This window comes from Rhinolophus sinicus, linkage group LG01 (genome assembly GCF_036562045.2).
Source record: "Rhinolophus sinicus isolate RSC01 linkage group LG01, ASM3656204v1, whole genome shotgun sequence".
Classification (NCBI taxonomy): Eukaryota; Metazoa; Chordata; class Mammalia; order Chiroptera; family Rhinolophidae; genus Rhinolophus; species Rhinolophus sinicus.
In genome coordinates this window covers 149,451,814-149,472,467 of record NC_133751.1, presented here as the reverse complement: position 1 = coordinate 149,472,467, position 20,654 = coordinate 149,451,814, and the positions used below count along the sequence as shown (strand labels likewise).

At 36.8% G+C, this 20,654-nt stretch overlaps 1 protein-coding gene across 1 annotated transcript in view; it reads left to right on the top strand.

The window, feature by feature from the left end:
- Positions 1-275: 275 nt before the first annotated feature.
- The window catches only part of IFIH1 (interferon induced with helicase C domain 1), a 51,457-nt gene continuing 31,078 nt past the window's right edge, over positions 276-20,654 (top strand). Inside the window, exons 1-3 of the mRNA XM_019727302.2 lie at positions 276-1,195; positions 7,339-7,507; positions 12,014-12,160. Coding sequence (XP_019582861.1) covers positions 743-1,195; positions 7,339-7,507; positions 12,014-12,160 — 769 coding nt within the window. The 5' untranslated portion in view covers positions 276-742. The remainder of the gene's footprint in view (positions 1,196-7,338; positions 7,508-12,013; positions 12,161-20,654) is intronic.

Below are 20,654 nucleotides of genomic sequence, written 5' to 3'. Positions count from 1 at the left end.
GTGGCAGGACCTGCCTGCATTCACCAGCCAAGGGGTGGTGGCATCTGTTTCTCTTCACCTCCCTGCGGGGAAGTCCTGAATTACTTGTTTTCACACTCTCCCCATTTTAGCTGACAAGAGTTGATGCAAAACAGCTGCGCAAAAGAAGTCTGATTTTTGAGGCAGAACTCTGCAAGGAGGACAACATGCCCGCAGGAGGCGCGTTGCTGGAGCATCGGTGTCTTATTTGGCGGGGGAGAGATTTCGCTTTCTGTTTCTATTTCCCACTTGCCAGCACCGAGCACAGGGTGGCTGGCTCCTCCTCGCAGAAAGAGCCACGCCCCCGCCCGGCGGCTTACGTTTGGAAAGTCCTGAAGAGGAGAATCGAAACAGAAAACAGTCAGGAAAACTATAAAAACTGACTGGGGGAAAACTGGGCTCAAAGTTCCCACCGGAGTGCGCAGCGGCGGCTCCTTGGTGCCAGCCCCGGAGAGCACTGCAGAGAGTCGCCTGGCCGCGCCGTCCGCAGGCGACTGCCTGCCTCGGAGTCCCTTGTCCGGCTCGCCCTGCCCACCTGCCCACCTGCCAGGGGCGATCGCAGGCTGGGGGTCCTGAAGGCAACCCCGTTGCTGTCAGGTACATCCCCGCAGACCCTACTACCCCCAAGGCAGCAGACAGGGGTATATGCATCGCACCTGGTCAGCAGAGAACAGCAACCTGACCATCTACTTGGGAGAACCTCTCCCTTTTCTGAGAAGGAAAGATGTCGAACGGGCATTCCTCAGACAAGAGTTTCCGATATCTCATCTCATGCTTTCGGGCCAGAGTGAAAATGTACATCCAGGTGGGGCCTGTGCTGGACTACCTGGACTTTCTGCCTGCAGATGAGAAGGAGAAGATTGAGAGAACAGCCTTCACCCACGGGGAAATCCACGGAGCTGACTTGCTCCTCAGCACCTTGGAGAAGGGGGTCTGGCCCCTGGGCTGGACGAGGGTATTTGTGGAGGCCCTCCAGCGAACGGGAAGCCCTTTAGCCGCCCGCTACATGAATCCTGAGCTCACAGACTTGCCCTCTCCATCCTTTGAGAACACGCATGATGAGTGTCTCCAACTGCTGAACCTTTTACAGCCCACCCTGGTGGACAAGCTTCTAGTTAGAGATGTCTTGGATAAATGTGTGGCGGTGGACCTGTTGACAGTTGAAGACCGAAATCGGGTAGGTGTCAGTTCAGATGGAACTTGGCTTTTAGTTAGATTTTTGCACCTAGGGCCTGGTCGCTCATTTGCCCCATTCCAAACGTTCTTTGATGTCTTTGAGTAAATCTGGTTCCCTCCTTCTTTGAGAAGATAATATAATATCTAGTCATCTAAAACATAATTTTGAAAATTTAAACACAAAAAAATCTATTTTTCTAATCCTTTCACCGCGTTAATTGATTTCGTGTTTTTTTCCAAAATGTGTCAAATCCACAAAAAACAAAAACGTTGATATTTTTACTATTTTATGCATTGAATAATAACAATTTGAGCTGCTTTGTATATAAATGACATTTTATGTATAAAAATTTCAGGTATATTCATTTGGATATATCTGAGCATCATGACAAAAGAGGAGTGGCAAACTGAAGTAAACTAAAGAGGAGTTAATTCTAGATAATAAATATATGCCAATAGATAACATTTATTGAACACTCACAATGTGCACTTAGTATCATTTGCAAAATGTATCAACAATTCATGCTGGAAATACTCCATTGAGGTGGTTAATGTCATTAACTCCATTTTACAGATGAGAAAACTGAGGCAGGTTGAATAACTTCCCCAGGGCCTCCTAGGAAGACAGTGGCAGAGATATGGAGTTAGGTCTAATGGTGTGCAATTTTATGTCTTACTTAATACACTTCCATAGAACAGGGGCCAGCAAACAATGACCCATGGACTAAATCCAGCCTGCTGCTGGTTATTGCAGGCTCAAAAGCTAAAGAGAGTTTTTAGATTAAAAAAGTTTCAGTGTTCATAAAGTTTTATTGGAACACAGCCATGCTCATTCATTTACATATTAGGACTGCTTTTGTACTTCAAGAGTAGTTGGACAGATACTACACTGCCCACAAAACCTAAAATATTTATTATCTGGCCTTTAGAGAAAAAAATTGCCAATCGCCAACCTATATTATACATTATGCCATTTAATCTTGGTCTAAATAGGGAAATTACATATAACATGTTATTTTCTCTCAAGTTTTTCAACATTCTCTGCAAGTCAAAAGTTGGAGATAATTCATTGGAAGGTATGTCTACTAGTTGCAGATTTTCTTATTAGTGATCAAGTAGTGGATTTTTTAGGTGGCATTTTGACAGGGTGAATTTTACAGGTAACTTTGCACTTAATGTAATGTTTTATTGCTATTGTTTTTCAATGATTGGGGACATACTGTGAAGTATAAAAATGGTGACTTATTTGAATCTGACTTATTCCAGTTTGTAAGCCTAATATCTTAGCATGAAAGGCATGTAGGCAAATAAACCCATGACTAAAAGTCAAAGGCTTTGGCTAACATGCAAAGATTTTGACATTTTCTTTCTTTCGAATCGTTGGTATCCTCACTACAAATGATTCTAGATCTAGTTTTGTGTTCAGTGATCACCCAAAGAAACCTGTTTAATTTATTTGTTTATTCATTATTGGGTTTAAATTACAAAGTTTTGGGCCTTGAACTCATATCAACCTATGATGTGACTTAGTCTTTAGTGACTAAAGTTAATTCTCCTTTGTAGATTTGACAGCCATAGGCTTGTCCAAAGACCTGGGCATGCACCTGATTTTGATGGCTGGTTTTCCCAACAAGTAGATTACTTTACACTGTTGTCTGTAGCGTTTATGTAGTTTTGTGTATTGAGAACCAGCTAGAACGCATTATAGTAGTCCAGCTGGATATGACAAATGTGTACATCACTGTGGCAGAATCTTAATTTGGAAGACAGTATGCAGCCTTCAAGCCAGCTGGAGATGGAAGATGGCATTTCCAGCCACAGTAGCTGTTAGGAAGTCCAGAAGCAACAGAGTCCAGTAACACCACAAAGCTGTTTATGTTTGGTGGGTATGCTGTCCCGATTGCCAGCAAAACAGCACTTCTCCTTATTTACTCTAAATACTTCTGCCTATCAGCATCACTTTTGTCTTGCCTGGATTGAATTTCCACCAGCTAGATTTTATCCAAGTTCTTGATTCTGGCAAGCTTGGAGGCAGCTAGCAGTAATGCAAAGGAGTTGACACACAGAATATTTCGAGTAAAGGGACATTTGTGTACTGGTAGCAGTTAAGGCCGGTGCAACCCAAAGTATCCCCCAGATTCATATTTCAAAGAAGGCTCTGAAAGATGGAAGAGCTATGTGTCTGAGGCTCTATAAAGAGGAATAGTGTCTGTGAGATTCTGGAATGATTTTCGTACCTAGACAGTACTGGTGATACATATCATTTTACATATATCATCAGTCTCAAAAATAAGCTATGACAAACAATGGAAAATATGCACTAGGTTTAGAAGAAACTATATTGATATGAATGTCATTGATGAATGTTTATCTTAAATGCCAAAGTGCAGTGCGAGAAGCATGGGAATTTGGAATGGGAAAACCTGAACTTAAGATCTTTGTTTCTTACTGTATCTGTTACTGTGGGCCAAGTTATTTAAGTTCCTTGATCTGAAGTTTACTCATAAGAATGAACATAATAATAATTTCTCCTCGCATAGTATTTTAGTGAACACGAAATTATGTTTATAAAAGCTTTATAAATAGTAAAGAGCTATTTGGATATGATGAGGAAGGATGATGATGAGTTTTATTATCATACATTTGATTATAGTTCCTTGTGAATTTAGTTTCAGGGATTTAGGTAAATCTTCCACGTTGAATTTGAGATCTGCTTCTTAAAGTCCCTAGATTAAACTGTGATTTGAAGGAGAAACAATCTTTTTTAAGCTCCCAGAACCTATCTAAAACTAGGTATAGAGTTGGTGCTTAATAAATGTTTATTAATTAACATTTAGGTGATTGGTTAAATTTATTTCCAAAGAGTTGTCTGGAATAAGAGATGCAAACACATGATATAATGAATTATGTTGTCAAGCATTGGGAAATGGATAGATGGATGGTGAACATAAGAGTTCAAAATTTGCTTTTTGGACACCAATAGTTAAAGAATGTCTAGCGTATGCTAGACACTGCTGTAAATACTGCTACCTCAACAAAAAGTACAAGATTCACTTTATGGACTCATAATACAATGATCCCTATGTTAGGGAGTGCCCCTCTACTGATTTGCTTCTGTTTTAGGATGTTTATTGGGTATCTTGGCCCATTCATTGACTTAGACAGCCACAAACTCTGGAAAGATGTGATCACATGCACATTTCCGTAGTCTTAACATCAATCTGAACAGTAGAAGAGAGGTGCCTGTTTCAGCCCTCGCCAGTTCAAAGCAAGGGCTGGAAGATGCCATACAATTTTTATTTGCATAGGAGAAACAGAAAGGCTATGACCAGTCCAGCTGGAAACCAAGCCCAATTACCTGTACATGAAATTGAATACCTGAGTCATTCTCTACCAGTTCATTGTAAAATATTACTAAATTAGGATAGATAAGAATTTTATTAGCCAGAAAAAATACTACTAGGAAACTAGTTATGTTAACATGACAATACATATTCATTTGGTAAGACATTAACTTTTCTGTTAATCAACTAGTTCTTTAAAATTCTTTGTTTTTAACATGAGTTTTAGTTCCTGATTTATTGGTACTGAGAGTTGAGCTCTGTTGTATTTAAAATAAAATCATTGTTTTATTTAAATAGCTGTCTAAGGTTCTTATGAGGGAGAGAAAGCATTTTTATTGAACCATACTATCATGTTGGCAAACCAGTGCTTGTTGGAAATATCATTCATTTCTCCACTGATTTCTGTTGGAAAGAAAAAAAAAACATAAATCAAAGAATTTAGAATATAAAACATTGAATTGTATTACCCACAAATTCATATTTATTTTATATTCCATAAATTAGCTAACAGTGTATCCATAGACCTTTGAAATTTCATATTCAGTGAACAGTTCAGTGCAGGAGGAACATGAGTGGGAATCGTATGTCCTGTTGCAGCCTCAAGTCTAAATACTTCCCGAAAATTTCAGTAATTAAGTTTATGTATTGGAATTTAATATCTTCACTATCTTTCAGGAGAGCAGATTTAAGTAAAAAACAATTATGTGGTTGCTTCAAAGGGAATTGATGTAGTTTCTAGCACCCAAACTGGGAAAATTCCTTAAAAATTTCAGAATCTTGATGAAGCTGACAAAATTGCACAGGTAGTATATGTAGTTCCACATTCAAATAATAAAAATACTTATAGGAAATAATAACATAACAATCCTTACATACCTGAATTCGATAAGGACAAATCAAGCTCAACACATTTAATTTTACAGTCTAGTTAACTGATTAATAGGTGAGGAAAATTTAGTGGGTATAGTATGCTTGGGTTTTTAATAAGAGTTTTTATTATAGTGCCTCACTTGTTATTTTTAGACAAATTAGTTCTGATTAAATTAGCAGATAATAATAAGGATGTTACAAACACTAGACAAGACAAATAATCTTCCTTAGAAGATTAATGAAGTTAGAGAAAAGGTAGGAAATGAGCAAGAATTTGCTTAGAAAATGCTGTGGGGGAGATGGACTGAAATCACCTAAAATTTATTAAGTTCAAGTTGTCATTTTAACCCTTCTTGCCTGAACATGAATGTAAAATTAGACAAAAATTATTAGCAATACTTAGAGTATAGGAAAGTAGCACTGAAACCAATTACCAGGGATCAAGTTCTACCTTGGCCATTTACCAGCTTTGTGTCCTTGGGGAGGTAATTGGACTTCTCTGTGCCTTGGATTTCTGATTGCAAAATGGGCTAATATTGGTACCTTCTTCAGGGTTGCTGGGTTAATATACGCAAAGCCTTTATAATAGTATTATTAACTATTAGCTAATAAAACTAAAATATCCTTTGGGTAGAAATCATGCTGTACACCTTTGTACTAAGTAGTTTTCGCTGGTGACATGTTTGTAAAGGTAGATGCTTTTCCTAGTCATCCATAAAAATAGTATAGCCACCACTGACTTTGGGCCAGACATTGTTGCAAAAATGCAAACAAAGTCCTGACTTTAAAAGCTTTGGCGTTTATTTATAGGGACTAGAAAACACATACATTTTGCAGGAAATAAAACAATCTAGCGGACATACATTTTGCAGGAAAAAAACCAATCTAGCGAAGCAATCCAAATTATACATGGAGAAGATGAGCAAATGTTGAAAAGGACCTTTGAAGTCAGTATTTTGTATCTGAGCTGCTGATTAGAATCATTAGATGCTTTTTAAGAAAACTTTCTAGGTTTCCAGCATAGACAAATCACAATGTTTGGGAGTAGATCCCAGACATCTGTATTCTTTAAAGCTCCCCAGGTAATTCTACTGTGCAGCAAGGAAGGAGAATGCCTGAAATTTCTTTTCAGTTGCCTCCTTTTAGACTCAGAGAGACTGACACCCAGAGAGGTAAAGTGGCTTGCCTAATGGCACAAGAAGCTGATAATGTCTTGTCTAGTTGTTTTTCTGGTCTAAATGTGGCCTGTATTAGTCTTTCCTCCAAATGTTTGTTGCTGTATGAAGAATTGGGGAGATGCACTGTGATAATTTAAACAAATGATCCGCATTTAGAAAGATTTGCCAGATTAATTTAAAAGGGAAATTAAATGAGGGCTAAAGATTGTAATTAATAGATATAGAAATAATTCTGCCCCTAACTTTAAAAAAGGAAGAGATATAGAAATAAAGTTGTCTCATAATATTAAATAAACACAAATTTAAGAAAAATATTAGAGTAATGATAAATATTTCAAATATTGCATATGCAAGAATATAAATCTGTGGTAGTAATTACTTTGTAATATTAATAGTGAAGAAAGTTGAGTTGGATAAGAAATATTCCACTTCCCATTTACAGATTCCACGATTGAAAGGCAAAATCAGGCCCTAGGTATACGGAAAGAAATTGATGCAAATAGACATAATGTGGCTGGAAATTAAAGGCCCTTTCTTTTGTACCCCTTATTCAGAATGGATATGGCTGAGGTACTACAAGTGCACTGCTGTCTTTAGTGTTTGAAATAAGTCTTCATACTTATGCTTAATTACTCAAGTTTTCTAAAGGCTAGTTCCTTTTTAAATTTATTCAGAAGATGTTAGATCTTCGTTTTTTTTTCTTTTATCTCTGATGTTAGATCTTCTTTAATGCTATTTTCCTCTTAAAACAGATTTCTGCTGCAGAAAATAATGGAAATGAAGCAGGTGTAAGAGAGCTACTGAGAAGGATCGTGCAGAAAGAAAACTGGTTTTCTACATTTGTGACTGTTCTGAGGCAAACGGAAAACAATGCACTTGCCCAAGAGTTAACAGGCACCAGTGCCTCTGAAAGCAATGCAGGTATTTCTAATTCTACGAAGGGAGAGTTTGTGCATTTTGCCTAGCTATGGAGAGCTTAAGGAAGCTTGTGAACACAATGCCAAACACTGAGACATTTAGAATCAAAATTTCAAAACTGAAAGGGTTTTGAGGGATCCTGTCTTTTATCCTGTTTACAAATGAGGAAACTTCTGCCTGGGAAAAGATTAACTTACTGAAAACTGCAAAATTCAGCAAACTGAATTTTGAGAAATTGGCAGCTGACTCTCAGTCCAACACTCTCTCCACTACCCATTTTATTTTGGAAGCAAGATGATTGCCTAAAATTTTTATCAAGACATTTTCAACACTGAACAGACACAATTAAAGTGGAAGAAAATATTTTAATGGTTATTATTATAACTCTGCTGCACAGTCTCCTGGAAATTTATATACATTTAAAGGAATTTAGTAAATATTTGATAAAAGGTCCATAATAGCCAAAATATTTCAATATCATTTCATGTGAGTATTTAAATTTATTCAGTTATAATAATAAAATAACATTTTCTAGCTGTTTCACATATATTATTTGTAAAGCTAATTTAAACTGCTATCTTATTTTTCTTTTTAGAGTACGTATCATATTTTTTTCAAAAATATCATGTGTAAGACAAATTGAAAGTTAATTGGTAATAAATGATTAAAATTAATTAAAATCATTTCAAGCTTACATCACTATTATTCATTCAGTCACTCAACTAACATTGAATGAATGCTAAAGATGCACCAGACCCTGGTCTAGGTGCTGGGGATATCGTCTTAAAGGAAATATACAAAACCCTACCACACTTTCTAATGGAATAAAGTACACAGTAAACAATTTTCTAAGTTAAGTTATTCAAAATAAAAACAGATAGTTATTAAATTATTGATAGCATGTTATGTTTTATGTTACTTATAAAATAAATTTATTTTGCCCAGTAATTTGAAATACACACACACACACACACACACACACCAAATACACATATGTACACATATACTTGTAGAGAAAGAGAGAGAGAGAGAAAGAGAGAGAGAGAGAGAGAGGCAAATATTTTTACTGCGAGGTATAAGAAGCTCTAAAGATGTTTGGGCGGGGTCTTTCTTTTTCACCCCAAGACCAATTCTGTGCAGTGTCATATGTTCTAGACTGCCATAAAGTGAAATCTCAAGAGGCATTGCAGCTATCCCTTCTCTCCGGAATTATTTAAGCATTACATGTGTGTGTCTGTGTGTGTATGTGTGGTGCTTATTCAGTCAAATTTGGCCAATCCAACTTTCAAAATCTAGACAGGAATTCCACGATCTGTCTACAAGCATTCCAGGGTTTCTACTGTCATTGCTTCTATTTCCACAGCAAAGCTTTACTGTATCTAAAGTCCTCCTCAGTCAGAAGCATCTTTATTTTGCTTCAGTTCTCTGGAGGGGCCCCAGTGGTTGCATCAAGATTATGGTTTTGTGCAGTTATACATTGTAGCCCAGTCATTGTTTCCACAGCATAACTCTAAGGCCAGTTTGCTAAACCTGAAGGTACTTCCAGCTGCAGCTACATACAATGATGGGACCTTTAGATGTTTCCTACACACATCAAGGATGAGCTGGACCCCAGTCCAGACCACCCCTCTCATGAGGAATTCCTTTACAAGACTTCCTGGGAACACTTGGATTTATAACAAGCATTCTAGGACATGAACTTCAAAAGGGAATCACTATAGAATTTTTTTGTTCCTTGGGAAATTTTGGTCTTAGTGTATCAAAGGGCAGCCTTTCAAATCACAAAAGACCTTCTTATAGCCCCATCCCCCAAATTAGAGGATACCTACCCTGTTTCCCTGAAAATAAGACCTAGCTAGACAATCAGCTCTAATGCATCTTTTGGAGCAAAAATTAATATAAGACCTGGTATATATTATATTATATTATATTATATTAAGACTTCATCTTATGTTATAGTAAAATAAGACCGGGTCTTATATTGATTTTTGCTCCAAAAGACACATTAGAGCTTATTGTCCAGCTAGGTCTTATTTTGCGGGAAACACAGTGTCCATGTTACAGTTGTGTACAGTGGCGTAGTTATTTAGGAAAGGGTCTAGAAGATGTGCTTCAAAGTGACATCTAGATTCTCCTGCCATAGACAACATGTCCGGCAATATTTCTTGCTTTTAATTTCTATAGAAGGTGCCTTGTTAGAAGTTTAACATGATTTTTTCAAATTGTAATTCTTGAAACAATAGCAACCTATGGAGAGTATATATAGTAAATCTCATGTAATATCTGTGTTATAATACATCTCATTGTGTACACCTAGTATTTACATACCTTCTTTCCTTTCCTTATTATGTGCTATAGCTTTGTATTATGATTAGGTCTTTATGTGTCTGTTGCCGAGTGGCTTAGGGACTAGTTTGTCCAGATTCTCTCAGCCCACGCACATATCATGGCTGGCCAAGGCCAACCACTTTATAAAAGTGGGAAGGGCTTTGTGAAAAGAAAAATACTGGCACTAGTTCTCCATCTCCCCTTTCTCCCTCCCTGTCCCGTGGCAGGGTCCTCTCACAGCGGGGGTTTCTCCCTCTTTTGACCAAAGTGGGTGATGATGGATGTTGACTCAGTTATGTGGCTCTTACTAGGGCAAGGAGCAGAAGAGAAATGGATCTCTAAATGTCTTTTGAAAGTCGGATGGCAAATGCTAATCTCTCTCTGGGTCTCAGGATGCTTCTACTCCCCACACCCCACCCCTACCTGCAGTTAAGTTGCTCCTGAACAACTCATTCCAAATAAGTAGGGCTTACTTTTCATTTCCTCAGAAAATTCAACCAGAGGAGTCAGGGATTTAAACATCGTTTACTGAACTGTACATCTTATTATGGGAATCGAATCATTTTTCTGGCAGGCCTTGACCAGAAAGTTAGCTGTGATTATTCTTCTGGTAAGAGCTGCTATGGATTGTGTCACCCCAAAATCTATATGCTAAAGCTCTAAGCTCCAGTGTGTCTGAATCTAGATATAGGATCTTGAGTAGATAATTAAGGTTAAATGAGGTCAGGAGTGCAGCCTTATCAGAAAAGGAAGAGATTCTCTCTCTCTCCCCCCCTCCGTTTTTCCCTCCCTGTACCATGAGGACACAGTGAGAATGTAGCCTTCCACAACCTAAGGAAAGAGCTCTTACCAGACATCAACCCTGCTGGCACATTGATCTTGGACTTCCAGTCCCCAGACTGTGAGGAAATAAAATTCTGTTGCTCAAGCCACTCAATCTCTGGCATTTTGTTACCGTGTCCCCACCTGACAGATATGGGAGCCTAGACTCAGGATCCTCATGCTTATTGAATCTTTGCTCCTTCACTTCCCTGGATGTGTGACTTTGGCCAGGTACTTGCCCTCTCTGTACCTCAGTTTACTTCTCTGTTAAATGGGGATAATAATAGTACTTATTTATACGGTTTATTTTGAGGATTAAATAATTTAACATATGTGAAATGCTTATATGGTAAGCACAAAACAAGTTGACCATTATGATTTGAAACTCCAACCATGTTTAATATGTAGCTGCAAACACTGTCAAGTTGTCTGGCTAAAGCAAACTCCAAAATCACAACAATTTTCTTCAGGAAATTCTTCATACACACGATACATTTTCCTCTTATTATATAAAATGGGCTAATCCAAAATGATACTTTAAATTTTTTTCTTTATGGCATCAGTCTTTTCTTATAGATTTTAGCTTCAGAAGAACAGAGACTCTTGCTTTATTTTGTAACCACATTGTCCCTTAACACTCAATATGTTTGTTGAAGGAAGAAAGGCCAGACAGAAGAAATGGAGGAAAGAAGAAAGGAAGGATATAGAATATTTCATTGAATATTTTTTAAAAAACTCCAGAAATTCAGAATACATGAGTTTATGCTGACATTAAAGCATATGTACATCTCGTGTAAAAACGCACTGCGCGGGAACAAAATGGCAACAGCACAAGCTAAAGAAAAACTACCACCAAATTTGCATTTTCATTAATTCAGCCTTAAATGTGACTTTGTATCACTGAATAAGTGGCTTACTTCCTAAAGGTAATGGTCAGATAGGAAATCATCACACTTTTCTTGTAATTAGCATAATATTTATTATATTGTCTTTTTATAAAATTTAATCATTACAAAGAATTACTATGTCCATACTAAAAGTAAAAATACTGTGTCGGAACAAAAAAACATGTTCTAAGCCTTTCAAAATGTCAACGTATTGAAGTACTTTTGGGCAAATCTCTACTAGGGATTCCCCACTTGGCATTCAGAGTAACAATAACAGCTATTTACAGTTTGTGAAAGCTTCATTGCAATATAATTTACATTATATTTAGAATTTCAACGTATTGAAGTATATTCAGGTAAATCTCCATTAGGTGTCCCCATTTCATTTTCAAAATAACAATAATAGTTATGTATACTGTATAAAAACTTGCATTGCACTATTTTTTTAATGTCCTAATACTTTTATTCATAGAAACTGAGAATTTATCCCAAGAAGATGGTCCTGAAGTTAAAGAGCCACTTCCTTTAGCCACAGATCAGGCAAGTCCAGAGAAACAGGGCTTGGACATGGAGAATAATTCCCTGGAATCATCTTTTGTGGATTCTTCTATAGTTTCAGGTACTTGGAACACCTATATACTTTACATACACTACTACTTCCAAAAAAATCAGTTGGTACATGGGTGACATCAAGGTCTGTTAAGCAGGGGGAGAAAATTTGGGCTTTGGGGTTTTGTAAGCATTTGTATTAAAATAATACTTCTTTAAAAGAGATTATGTTTAAATAATTTCTTTTGGTGGCTAAAAATAATTTCAAAACTAATGCACTCTTAATAGGTTATGAATGTTAACACATTTGGTTCTAATTTTACTTTATAAGATATCTGTAGTCTTTGTAATTCAATAAATATCATAAGCATGCCCTACATTTCATGGCTTCCAAAGCACTTTCAAATACATTGCAGTCGTGCAGTGCATTAGGGACGTTTCAGTCGATGACAGACCTCTCATATGATGGTGGTCCCATAATATTATAAAGGAGCTGACAAATTCCTATCGCCTCGTGATACCATAGCTGTTGTGAGGTGGTAATGCAATGCATGACTCGTGTTTGTGGTGATACTGGTGTAAACAAAGGGCTGCCAGTCATATAAAAGTATACTACATACAGTTATGGACAGTGCATACTATTTTATAATGATAATAAACAACTATACTATACTTTTTTATCATTGTTTTAGAGTATATACTTGTACTTATAAAAAAAAAAGTTTACTGTAAAACAGTATGTTGTGTTACCCTGGCAGCAGCCACATATATCTAGTGTTTACTGCATCTCTTGATTGCGTTATTTTCTCTTGTGCTTGATTTAATTTCATGTTGTTTTGTATAGTAACATGCTGTATAGCTTTGTGGCCTAGAAGCAATAGGCTGCACCACCTAGCCTAGGTGTGTGGTAGGCTACACCATCTAGATTTGTGTAAGTGCGCTCTATGATGTCACACAACAAAATCACCTAAGGACGCATTTCTCAGAATGTCTCCCAGTTGTTAAGTGGTGCACGATCAGCCATTAGCTTGTTTGTAATTGGCTCTGATAATTAAGTAAAGCCAGTACCTTTTCCCCTGTTTTACATACTGGGATGTCTGGATTGTAGAGACTAAGACCAAGGCAAAGCACTAAAAACCTTGTGGAAAGGAAGACCAACAGGTACTCAGCTAGTGTTGACTTGAATTGCAGTAACTACTTCACGTGAGGACGAGATACCACCATGTCCACTTTTTTTATATGAAACAGCCCTGGAGGAATCGAACTAATTTAATTATGTTCCTCTCCCTAATTTGCTTATAATATAATCCTCTCTCCTCCCCTCTTTTCCCGAAAGGGCCACATTCTATTTTCTCAAAAAATACTAAAGTTTGTGGTGTGCTGACAAATGCTTAACAAGTGGCTCTCTGGAAAAGAAAAAGGCACTGATTTGTAACATATACCAATCTCCCTGGTGTAAATGCTTCCACGAAGGCTGACATCAAGCCTCCAACACAATGTTGCTGGACACAAAGTTGGGAAGAGATGTACATTAGCACAACATTATAATCATTTCCACCATATAGGGGCAATGGACATAAATAACCTCAACGTCATAGATAATAATAAAATCTAGCAAAATGATCAGGAAATGATGGGTGTTAAATATCCATTACCTTTGTTTTAATATAATTTATGTAACTCTAAGTTTATGGAATTTCTTTTTTTTTTAAATGTCTGTGCTTAACATATGGCTCGGAAAAGTCCTGAACATTTAACAATTGGCTCTTGAGCCAGTATAAGCTGACTCCAGCATACCACTGCAAAGCTTACTATTTTCTACTCAGAAAAATAATATGGCTGTATTGTAGCAATTTGAAAACATAGAAACATACAGAAAAAGTCACCCATACTACTACAATATATTACTCTCAACAATTGGGTGTGTATCCTTTCCGTCTCTTTACACACCTGGATGTCTATACATTGTGACATTTCTCTTGTGTTTATTAGATGTTCTATAGAATGGTTTTTAAAGATTGAATAATAGTTCCATCCACTGGATGTATTGTAATTGATTAACCAATTGTTGAACATCTAGGATGTTTCCAAGTTTCTTCAACACGAATAATGCCACAATAACTCTGTATTTATGTCTCAGTTTAAGTCTTATAAACATATTACATAATTGGAATTTCTGGATCAAATGATTTCTATAATCTTAAGACACTTGATAAGTAACGTCAAGTTTCACTCCAAGAACTTGTACTAATTTACATGTCTTCCAAAAATATAGAGTGCCTATTGTCCTGAAGTGGTTTCTACAAGAGTGGGTAATATTTTCAAACTTTCCAACTAGGTATTTTATTATTTCAACTTGAATTTCTTGAATCCCATTGAAAAACATTTTTACTAGTTAATTCCTTTTCATTGTTGTTTTTGTTAATTACCTATCTTTTTCTATTAAGTTATTTTTAATCTTGCTCACTTAATATGAACTATCTAAAACAATCCTTTATCTTGACTAGTACCAATATTTTTTATAGCTTGCCTGCTGTTTAGGTTTGTTTATGGCATTTGTTTTTTCATGCAATGCTTCTGAGGCTTTAATGAATCAATTGGAGGAGAGAGTCTTATTGAAATGCACTTTCTGATTCAGTGGGTCCTGGGTGGGGCCTGAGATTCTGCCTTTCTCACATGCTCCCAGGCAATGCTGCTCCTGACGGTCCTGGACCTCAATTTAAGTAGCTAGTTTTAATTTGTAGAATAACAATGCTTTTAACTCTGAATTCTAGAAGAATTGATTTTTATTTTTTTTTTAATTTGAGCAAATGCGCTTTCCTTCAGAAATCGTGATTCTATAGGAATGCCAAAATCCACTGTCTGACTGTGGGGTTTTCACCTTTTAATAGATTTCCTTGGTAGACTATAACATCTCTGTGGGTTACCGGTTATTTTCTAAATCCATACTGGAAAAAAACTGGACAGGATAGAGGCTGGAAATGGTCCTGCATCTCAAATAGGGGTTTTTCATCCAAGATTGCCAGACTAATGGATCTTATCACACTGCATTTTATCTATCTATGGAGGATTCTGAGTCTCAAAGTGGACAACATTAAAAGCAAAACTTTTTAAAAAGTCTATTTTCTTACTATTTAATATAAAACTTAAAGCTGGATCTTGTGAAAAAAATCCGGATCTTAATGATGGCCTTAAGGAACAGAAAGTGTTGTTGTTTTTCCTCTTGGGTTCCCTTCCTCCCTCTCTTCCCTTCACTTCTTTCAATTTAACAAATATTTATCATGTACCAGGCATGTAATTACAGTGGGAGGATAACAGCAATGGCTTCTGACCCCCTGGTGCTTTCAGCTGATGGGTATGTCAGCCAAAGAGTAGTCACGGCATAGCTGCATAGTAAGTGCTATGCACTAGTAATGCATTCAGTGCTACGAAGAAAAGTACAGACTGTTAAGATACATAAAAGTCTGAGAACATGTGAGAGTACAGTAAGCTCTGCAGTCATCTGAGGACTCCATTCCATACACAGACTTTGACAATCTTCTAGTCTGTAAGATACTTGCGATGTGAATTTGGGAGCAAATTAGTCCAATCCATTCTGGCTCTTTCCAGAGCAGTCACAAAGGGTAACTTATTTATGAAAATGTAGTGCCTTTGCGTTAGGGCATAGACGCTGCTGCTGATGTGAGTATACAGAACGAAAAAAATTGACTTGAATTATTTCCAATTTCAAATGAATACTTCTCTACTTTTTATTTCTAAGCCAGTTTCTAAAATATTTTTTCAGTGTATAGTTGTCTTGATGCCTACAAATGTCAATTATTTAAATTCTTAATGCAAAGATTCTTCATATATTGTTTTTTAGCCTCTTTTAGCCCATAATACACCTGGTGGGTGAGGCAGACTGCCATTAATAACTGTGACCCACCCTGAAACCTGTTTTAATCACATCTCTCCTTCATCCTAGTGGTGATATATCAGAATTCCCCAGTGGATAGTTCTGGAGGGTGATTTCATCATATCTCCACATCAGGGGGTTGGCATTTCTCCCTCCTTCCAACTGTTTCCCACTAAGAAAGTAGTTGATAGTTAAGATATACCAACAAGTTTTTTTTATTTTGTCTTTTTCTAAATTAAATAATTTCTGAAGGATACTTGAATAGTTCTCAGACTATTAATACTGTGTGTTATAATTCTGCTTTCTGAAGTCGCTGGTCATCTTATAACAAGAAAATATTGGAAAACTGCAGTGTTTCTCTTGACCACAATTCCCTAAAAAACATTAGAGGGACACAAAGCCCACATTCATCTTATTCTATTAAAAATATTTTAATTATAGAAAATACATAATTATCTGGATTATTTTAATTCTATAAGTTTATAGTAAAATTGGTTGTACAATCAATTTTAGTTGTCTGCTACTGCTGCTTTGTCACAGGTGAGTATTTTATATCGACATTTTTATTATATTATTGTAAGAATTAATGCTCTATAATAGAACAAAAGTAAAGTAAATGAGATTCAGAACTAAATTAAATTTATTTTGTTTGGAATCAACTTACTTTAATGCAGAGTTCCGCAGAAAAATCCCTCAAATTTACTATCCTATGTTGTATTTCCCTGTTGTCAAACTAGAAAATCGAAATACCTCATATTGGCCAGCAGAGGGCGCTTTTACATTTATGAAGAGAGAAATTTCACTGTTCCTGTATAATGTAACAGTGTAGTGTGTGCTGTGTATGAATATACAATGCGCATGACTATGAATGCATGTGTATATTTTGATTTATATATTCGTTCACGTGAAGATTTTAAAATTCCACCCCAGCTAATGAGCTTACCAACCTGCTTGTTTTCAGACTTTAATACCTTCTTTTTCATATTCTCCCATATGTTCTACTCCTTAGGTTTATCCGGTGACATTATGCTTTGGAATATATTGTGGATATATTTTGCATAGATCATGTTCTGTAGGAGGGGTTTAAAAATTGACCTTTATAAAACAGCCTCCTTCTCCCTGGCCCAATCTGTTATAGCACTTTTTTTGTTGTTGTTTTGTTTTGCCTTTTATAGACCAAAGTCCAATCTTAGATTTGGTCTATACTATTTTCTGTTAAAATGCCATAAAATTTATCCTTGCACTTGAGGACCAGAATAATGTTCTATAGCACTAACCTCTAGAAATTTAGAAATTTTTAGACTCTCTAGAAATAAATACCATATAGCACTTGAGATCTTGGTGGAACAGATAAATGATAGAAAGGGTACAATAATATTATGTCAAAATCACCTATACTATTACAGGATTGGTTTGAATTAAGATAGCTCTCTTTTACTGCTATATTTTTTTTTTCTAAATTTACTTACATTAATTATTGGGAACTAGAAGTTACACTGAGGTAATCCAAAAGGCAGATATGAACTTGAGCTGAGAGAGACAGAGATGCTGCTAATGCTGACATTGGTGTTTGTGAAAGATTAAGAAAGGTTACATTTTATTTGAAACCTACCATGAGCCATCTAGGTCAGTTATATGACTTACAATAGTTCTAGGAGGATTCACCCGTCATCTCTCAGGAATGAAGACAGATATTTTGACAGAAAGAACTCTCGCTTGTGTGCAGCTTATACATGCTGGATTTATTTTTCTAACATCCCTTTTATGGCTACAATCTTAAAGGTTTCCTTTTGTGGTCTTTCGCAAATTTTACCACAGAGGATGATTTTAAATTTAGTTTGATTGTTAGACCTCACCTTCCCTGTTTTGGTGTGTGAACGAGGACTAGAAGCTAGCTAGAGTCGTGGCGATAAGGAGCAGGCTGTTCAGGAATCACGCACTGAGGCATTCTCCTCGCCCTCACTGGTTATAATCCAGTGCACGAAAGCAAGTTATACCCCCAAAGTGAAGCAGTCATCTATCTATAGCAAAAGAGAAAGTATTACAGGATGAGGAGAGAATACTTGTGAGAAAAAGGAAAAGAGAGAAAGCTTACCAGTAGGGGAATATGAGACATTTTGTCTGAGGCTTCAAAGTCCTGTGTTCAATTTGTAAACAGAAGTGGCAGGAAGCATGTCAGGTTGCACACACATCATGAGCAAAAGCACAGATCTAGGCAAGTTCAAAATGTGTTTAGGGGGGAGGATGCGAATAATGGGGGAGGCAGGAAGTATGTGGGTAATCTCTGCACCTCCCACTCAATTTTGCTCTGAAAATCAAACTGCTATAAAAAATAAAGTCTACAAAAATCAATCCAGGTATGTAATGTGATATTTATTATCGAGGATAAACATATCAAAATCCAGCTGTAATAAACACAGCAAAATTCTATAAACATGTCTGTAGGAGAACAGGTGATTAGAGGGGAGCATTTATGGAGGAGGGTGGTGGCGGCTAAGACTTCGAAGATCGTTGAGAATTAATGGATTTCGCTAGGATTTTTACAAATGCTTTTCCTAATGCCAAAAGTACTCTTAAAAGTTTATCATTCAGCATTTGGACAATTACAAAATAGTAGCATGATGCACATGTTATCATCTCAAATGATGTTTGTAGGAAAGCCCTTGATTAGAGGAATGTATTCTTAGGGTGCGAGAACTGGCTCACACTGGCTTGCAGGAACTCAAGGTGCACGGCTTCCTAACTCCACACAGTGGCACCACACTGGTGGCTTGAAATCAGCCATGGTGGGAATATTTACATCATGGAGATGAGCACATACTTTTAAATTGTGGCTTTTTCCCCCCAAAGAGCTGAGTTTTGAACATTTACCAGGATTCTCTAAAATGTATCTCTCAACGTACTTTCCTCATGTCTGCTAAAGTCCACTTGATTTCTACAGCTCTTCCCGAAGGGTGCTTACCAAAGAAGTTTCCAATTTATCTTCTTCTATCTTGCCACCCCTAAACCTTGTTACTGCCAAGACTGACTTCATGTGGGGTCTTCTGGCTTACCAGTCAAAACTGAGTCTGCTCTAGAAATTTTTGCCTCTATTACTGACTGACAGCAAATAAATCGGTCATTCTAGTGGGTATGGTTATCCCTACAGCCCTGTACTTTAATAACCATCTTTCTATTTGTGACCCAACTCTGAAGGCTAAAGAGCACAGAGATACAATTTAAGCCAACATCCTTACACGCAATTCAAATTTAATTCCGACTGAAACATTTCAGCAATATAAATTCTATAAACCGGAGCAAGGAGCTCCATGGACAGCCAGTTATGTGGGCCTGTGGTTCTAGGAGAGGTGTTTTTTTTTTCTCTCTCTCTCTCTTTGGGAAACTCATTTCCTAGAAGCTTGGATCCAGGAGAGAATATGCAAGGTGGGTGGAGGTGGCTTCTCTCCATTCTGTGGGAACACATGTTCCCTGGCACGGAGAGAAAAATCTGACAGACCAAAATGTGAGCGTGTGTGCGTGCGCACGCACACATCCATATACATGGAGCTGAAAATAAAAGTCATCTATTTCCTCTCAAAAGAAGGTTATTTCAAAAGAAAAGGAAATTGTATTATTAATAGTAAGAAAGCAGGTACCCTTAAGAAGCCCATGCCATGTTTGAGTGTGTGTCCTTATGCGCACATGTGTTGGAAGTTTTAAGGGTCGTCTTTAACATTCTAGGCTGTGGGGATTATGCAACTAGAGAGAAGGTAGGAATCACGAAAGAGGTAACTAAACTGTATCACGAAGTCAGAACTAGAATAAACTTATGGTAACCATGACAAATGAAATTAGACTATTTGCGGACCACATAAGCGCTGCCTCTCAGGAGAAGCAGTTCTGTGGGTGCCCTTCTTCCTCAATACATGCAGGGGCCCCTGGCCTGCTTTCTGCTGTACTACAAGGAAAATGTATGGCAGCCCGAGTCAAGGGGTAAAAAAGGAGAAACAGTCTATGGGCTAAGAAATGGATCGAGGCTAAAGATAGGAGGGACACTACCTACAGGAATAGAAGTAAGAGCTCATTTGTGTCTTCCCTAATGAAGTTTAGCTCTTAGGTTGAAAAACAATGCACTGATCAACTAATTGTTATAATAGCATTTTCCAGCAGAGGGCATACTTTACATTGAAATAGATTTAAAAAGGCCTTTTCAACCAAGAGGTTTTCATTTTAATTTTTTTAACTTCAATGTTTTTGGTTTCTAAATGGTTTAAAAATATTTTAAAGTATTTAAGATCCGGAGGATGTTAAAAATGAAATTTCTCAGATTCTAATTAATATTTCTGCCTTAGTAAAATATTCAAGTTGTGATTGTAAAAATGAGGCAGTTTTTTTCCAAGGCTTATGGACTGGTCTTAGGTACTTACTATCATTGAAAGCAAAGCTGTTCTTTTTTGTGTTGTTTACAAAATTATTACAGAAAATCCTGTCTTTTAACGGGATGAGTATCATTTTCCTTCATTCCAATAGAGTTTGATATGAATAACTGCTTTTTTTTTTTTTTTTAAACAGAAATAACCAGCATTTTCTAATTTGTTTAATAGCTAGTTTTGATGTTTTCTCTGGAGGAAATAACACCTATATAAAAGTTAACTAAACATATTATTTAATAAAACTCTAATATTCAACG